This window comes from Pollachius pollachius, assembly GCF_949987615.1.
Source record: "Pollachius pollachius genome assembly, chromosome: 10".
In the NCBI taxonomy this organism is placed as follows: Eukaryota; Metazoa; Chordata; class Actinopteri; order Gadiformes; family Gadidae; genus Pollachius; species Pollachius pollachius.
The window spans coordinates 10,866,593-10,872,796 of NC_136943.1; the positions used below are offsets into that span (position 1 = coordinate 10,866,593).

The 6,204-nt window shown below is 45.0% G+C and overlaps 1 protein-coding gene across 1 annotated transcript; it reads left to right on the forward strand.

The window, feature by feature from the left end:
• The first annotated feature begins 1,243 nt into the window (after positions 1-1,243).
• LOC307081891 (SH2 domain-containing protein 1A-like) lies at positions 1,244-4,992 on the forward strand. The gene is made up of 3 exons (XM_079745262.1): positions 1,244-1,808; positions 2,221-2,284; positions 4,516-4,992. Exons 1-3 carry the CDS (start codon positions 1,672-1,674, stop codon positions 4,783-4,785), a joined length of 471 nt encoding a protein of 156 aa, XP_079601388.1. The 5' UTR covers positions 1,244-1,671; the 3' UTR covers positions 4,786-4,992.
• The last annotated feature ends 1,212 nt before the right edge of the window (positions 4,993-6,204 follow it).

Genomic DNA, 6,204 nt, shown 5'->3' on the forward strand with positions numbered 1-6,204 from the left:
TGTGTCTTGTATGGATTGGACACATTTTGCATTGACCCTGGCCTGTCTTGTCTGTGGACCGGGAGCCAATAAGGCAAACCGTGACAACACTGAGCTCTGCTGATACGACCATCATCATGCCAGTTGGTTGGGTGCATTTTTACAGTTTGGATTCAAGTGCTGCAAATTATGAAAAACATATTCCTATTCTTAGTGATAATGCACATTCGTTATTTTTATTTTATGTTTTTATGCTAAAAACGATTTTGAATAGGAATTGAGATTAATAAAGGACTAATAAATCATGCCACTGGAGGGCGCCATTGTGCTGCCGACGCATGGCTGCCAATGGCCGCGTTTGAAGATACAGCCCCAAGGCCCCTCTGCTCATGATCTGTCTGAGCCACGGGAGAAAAGGCTGAGACACAGACAGATGACTCATGTACAATTCTGAATGTATAAAAACCGGTTCCCAAATGAATTTGACTAAAAAATGAATATTGTGTGATTTTACATCAGTACAACCGCAGGGCTGACCTCGCTGTTCTCGACTAGCCTACCACACGTTACAGTAGTCAGGGATTATGTTAACAAGTGCGACTGGTTCCATTTGCCTGAACAAATAGGCCTAACGCCATGTCGCTGACTGAGGAGCTCCCAGATCTTAAATAATAATATACTGCACGACGCACAAATAAAAAAAACAAAGCTATAGATCAGACTTTGAACGACTCCATCATCGGTCTTTTCAGTGAGTGACTAATCAATCAATTAATCAGCCCTTTAAATTGGCCCACTTATTCATCAGTTGACTCTATTTGCATGCCACAATCTATATATCCATTTGAACACAAATTGGACAAATGTGAAGAGTTGCTTTACTTATGTTTAAAATCCCCAATTAACCATCCTTCACGAGACACAGGAACTGGTGTGGTTCTCTTAGCCACATGTTTATTAGAAGACAGATCAGTGAGTTGTGGCAGGGAACATGTTTTTCCAGCCTGTGTTGTCGTCGCTGGCAACGTGAGTTGGAGGCAGAGGGCTATTCATAGGACTATATAAAGCCTAACGGAGAGCATACATTTCATGATATAAGTGACAATTTAACTTGAAGACTCTGGATCTTAAAAGACAATGAAACACTGTATGTGATTTTTTTTCTAATAACCAGCTGTATGACATGACGAGGTCATTTCCTGTGTACCAGAAACCACCATTTCCTTATGCAAAAAAATTTGTGAGACAGACGAGAGAAAGAGAATGAGCGGGAGAGACTGTGGGAGAGAGGGCAAGAGATGACAACTTGCACACAGCGTCAGTCAGTAAGTGTTCACAGCAGTGCATGCCAGTTCAGCGGTACAGGTGGTGCAGGTTGGTTAGGGGGTCCAACACTTGGCTTGCCAGCTCTTGCATTTCTAGAACGTAGAAGAAGAGTCAGAAAGAGCATCCACTGACATTGTGTCAACGGAGCCGCCGACAACCTTTTGGGGCTTTACCTCGCCAAGTGGAACCCTGAAACCTCACCTGGACACACCGGCAACCCAGAGAAAGGGTTAGGCCTCCGGGAGAACGTACAGGGTGAAGAGAGAGAGAAGAGAGAGAGCGAGGGGGGGGGGGGGGGGGGGAAGCCTTGGCAAAGCCGTAGCACAAGGTGGAAGGGTCTTTAGAGGGAGGGCCCACAGAGGGGTGATGGAGGAGCTGTCTGTTTACCACAAAGCCATCGGCAAGGAGGAAGGCGAGCGACGGCTGGGCCAGGACGGACGGGACGGCTGTTACCTCATCCGCAAAAGCGAGACCATGCCTGGGGTCTACTGTCTGTGCGTTCTGTGAGTACTACACACACACACACACACACATGCAAAGATACACAGGCACAGGTGCATGCACATACCCATGCACACAGATATAAGAGCATGTGGCACACACACACACACACATACACACACACACGGACGCAATATCTGTCTCCAGTGGTGCAATGGTGGCACAAGTACTCTGCGGGTGTAGTGCCAATTCAGCAGATCTTTCAATTCTATTAGGCTGTTACCGTCGTCCCAACAGGCCCCGCTGTCCCATATGCAGTCTGATTTGCTGGGATTTTTTATTTGTTTATTTATTTTTGACACACACGGCTAATCTTTTTTGCATACTGGCGGGGGGGGGGGGGGGGCATTGTGCAGATAAAGCATAAATAAAACCGAATAATGTCAATAACTTTTCTTTTTTTGTGGTCCGTAGGTGCAAGGGTTTTGTCTACACATACAGACTGCGGCTGGATGTGGATGGCTCATGGACAGCAGATGTAAGACTTCCCTTTTCTTTGGCTCAATGTCTCTCTCTCTCTCTCTGCCTTTCTGTGCTTCTTTCGACAAACACACAAACACACACACAAACACACAGATATATGCCCACATGTGCACACACACACATGTTGACAGAGACACACACACACACACACGTATATATGCACGCATGTGCACACACACACACCGCACACACATACTGTATTAATGCACATACATACGCAGACACACACATACACACACAGACACACACACACACACACTAACACACATGTGTACACACACACACACACCCACACACCACACACATATGCATGCACACACATACGCACACACACACACACACACACACACACACTCACACAAACTTCTGTCCCTTTACTGACAGCATCAATATAATGGAGAAGGAGAGAGAGCTAAGTTACATGAATATTACCAAAAGCTCAATAAAAGCTTCTATTATTCTCGTATCAATCCTTTTAATGAAATATTGTGGGGAAGCAGAGAAGTCCTGTAGGCTGTGATTGGCTGATGGAGAGAAAGACTATCTAAAACACATTGCCATGAGGCGCAGTGATTGAATTTGCATTTCAAATATTTTACGTAACGCCATAAAATAGATTGCTTTTAGATATTCACTATTCAAAATACCTGACGTCTTCAGGAAAGGTTGAAAGAAAATACATTATTCTATTTCCCCCTTCACAGATGATACAAGTCCTTAGTTGACAAAATGGTAATACTTTATACAGTTGTTTTTTTTACACTTTATTGTTTTGTAATGGATTGATTCGATTTAGAAGTTTCCGATTTTTATATTTTTTACACAGGTCTGTACCTGTGTTATATTTGATACGTTTAGGATAAAACTGTGTACATCTGCAAAGATCAATGTTAGAGAAAAAAACAATATTGATGAATCCTGTTGATAGATGTTTCCGTGTCCTCTTACGCAAGGCAGACACCAAGGGGGAACGATGGCTGGAAGGTTACTAAAACCATCTCTGCTGCAGTCGCACACATCAATTCATGCCATTTAACTACATTGGTCCAAAAGTGCAGACTTGCTTAGAAAATATCAGATTTATTTTTCCCCCATTGGGATCAAATTCTCGAAAGATATGCAGAAACATATTTAAACATTCTGAATATATAAATAAACATGTGAAAGAGTATTCAAGTTATGCTTCTCTTATTCAGCATTTCAATTCAAACTCATTGAAACACCAAAACAAACGTAAAAGCGGTTCTATTTCCTGGAAGAGCTTTAGGACAGGTCTATCCTCTGACTTTGTAGACGACGAGGCCATCATATTGAATGCTTATTCTCGGATCGACTGATGTGATCGAGAGATCCTGAAATGCATATCCCTGTATCTCTGGTTGGCCAGTATCTCTTGTTGGTTCCAGTAAGACAGCTCCATGCAGATTTTTTTTTTTTTTATTACCAAAGACCGTGGTGGATGTGGAAGCACCCTTCAGGCTCAGTAAATCTGCTCTATTTTAAAATCTTCAACAAAAAACTGGGCAGTGCACGTGCAAAGCTAGGGTCTCCGAAAAGCAAACTTGGCTTACAGGGGTGTTGGAATAGTGAACTTGCCTTACAGTCGAAGCTAGGGTCTTGGAAAAGTGAATTAACTTAATGAAATTTAAATAATGCTAGTCCTGGTACTATTTGTTAAAGCAACCCTAAATGTCACGTCAAAAAATGGCAGCAGCATGGAACAATGTAATATCCTCAGAATCGATTAAGAATCTGATGTTTGTGATGAGTGGAATCTGTTTTGAGTTAAGGACTCATTTAAGCAACAGAGAGGGAGGGGGGATTGAGGAGTAAGAGAGAGTAAGATGGAGAGAGACGGAGAGGGACCTGGGAGGGAGAGAGATGGAGAGATAAGGAGAGAAGACTAGAGTGAGAGAGAACAAGGGAGACAGAGAGATGACAGAGAGGGAAAGAAGGATAGAGAGGGAGGGATGGAGAGACGAAGAGGAGGAAGAGTAGAAGAAAGGAAGGAATAGGACGAGGGAGAGAAAGAGAGAGAGGGGGGAGGGAGAGGAACGGGAGGGGGTAGAGGTTGAGAGAGAGATGGATGGTTGGAGAGAAAGATATACAGGGCAATAAGTGAGAGGGAGAGAGAAAGAGAGAAAGAGAGAACCCCCCCCAGGGGTTTGATGTAGCGATGGGCGATCGAGCGTCTGACGACTCCCCCCATCTCTCCTTTTTCCTCAGACCGCTGATGGTGTGGAAAAACGGCATTTCCGGAATATCGCAAACATGATATCGGCCTTACAGAAACCTGACCAAGGGATTGCGATACCGCTGTATTTCCCCGTCACCCCCGATCGCTGGTCATTGGCCCAGAGGATCCGGGCTGAGGTCACTGAGACGCGTCTAAAGATGGAAGTGCCGTCCGCCTACAGCGAGCCTACACCCCCCCCGGACAAGAGATACAGCAAGATCATGCTGCGCTATAAGATACAATGTATTAAGAAAAAATAAAAGCACATGGAGCAACACCAGTGGGTAGGGGTTACTCGCTGCGGAGCTTCTGTGTCGGTGGTTGGGGAAGGGGTTATTGTAAAAGTGAAATGTTAATATTGTTAATAGTGTGATGGCTGGATTTTATTTCTTTACTTTGTTTGCGTTTGTCTTACAAATATCAACAATATCCTGGTGTTTTATTTTGTATTAAATAAGCAAAACGTGTTTGTTGAACGTCTGTTATTTCCCCTGGGTTTGTGGCAAGATGAATAGCTAATAATTACTAATGGGCCAATATCGCCTATCTGTGGTTAAAATTCAAAATATAGAACTTGGATGAAATTAATATTCATTACCACACACGTAAGTAAGCAAGTGGTATTATGCTATTTTCTCCTCACAATTCAGGAAAGTAGGTGGCCTAGGAAAGCACATCGGATGAGATAATCGATTTAAATAAGGTGGGAAACAAACGCGCAGCAACTCTATACCTTCCATATGATGGCTTACCAAAATTCAATTTGACATATTGAAATACTGATTTCCCACGGAAGGAAAGACGGACTCTCATAAAATAGAAAATAATGTATCATTCCCCTTCTTGTGATTGACATGTAGACAGTGAGGAGCGACTCGGAAAGAAACACAGCGAGACGAGACGGAGAGAAAGAGCGAGAGAAGGTGTGGGAGGGGAGGAGGGAGTAGATTGCATCCGTTCAGCGCAGACATTTATTTTCCCGGGGAAAGTGCGGCTGTCTCCTAGCAACCGATTCCCTCCATCTCATTCAGCGGAGCACGGCTGCCGCTGTCGCCGCCGCCACCACCGCCATACACATTAGTTTGAACAACATCTAGCGGAGCATATGGTTTAGAAGGCAAGGTGTTGGCTGGCATCCTAAGGAAGGTATTCCGTCATCACCTGCTCCCAGTGGGATCTCTCGCTCTGTCGTTCACAGCGCTGAGCGAGGCAACGCAAACATTAATGATGGGCAGATGGCCTGTGTGTGTGTGTGTGTGTGCTGTTTGTGTGTGATTGTGTGTGGGAGGATTGGGGCGGGGGGGGGGAAATGAAACACACATTTCATTTCAAACTTTTGTTTCTTTTTCAGTTTCTTTTTTTGAATGGTGGCTAGGCGTAGGGTCGGCAGGCCGATGTGCTCGGTGGTTGTGATTGGCTCCGGGCTAATGACAGCGGCGAGAAGGTTTCCTGCGCCGGATCACGAAGGTGGAGGAGAAGGCTGCATCCGACTTCCAGGGGTCCTGCCTCCTCTCTGCCCCCACCACCGGGTCGCCTGGCCTCAGCTGTCATATTCTCCTGTTCCTCTCAACCCCTCTGCCTCTTCCTCTCACTCTCCTTCCCTCTTCTCCCCTCCTCACTCTCTCTCTCCCTCTCACACCTCTCTCCCCTCTCTCTCTCCCCTCCCTTCCACTCCTCTC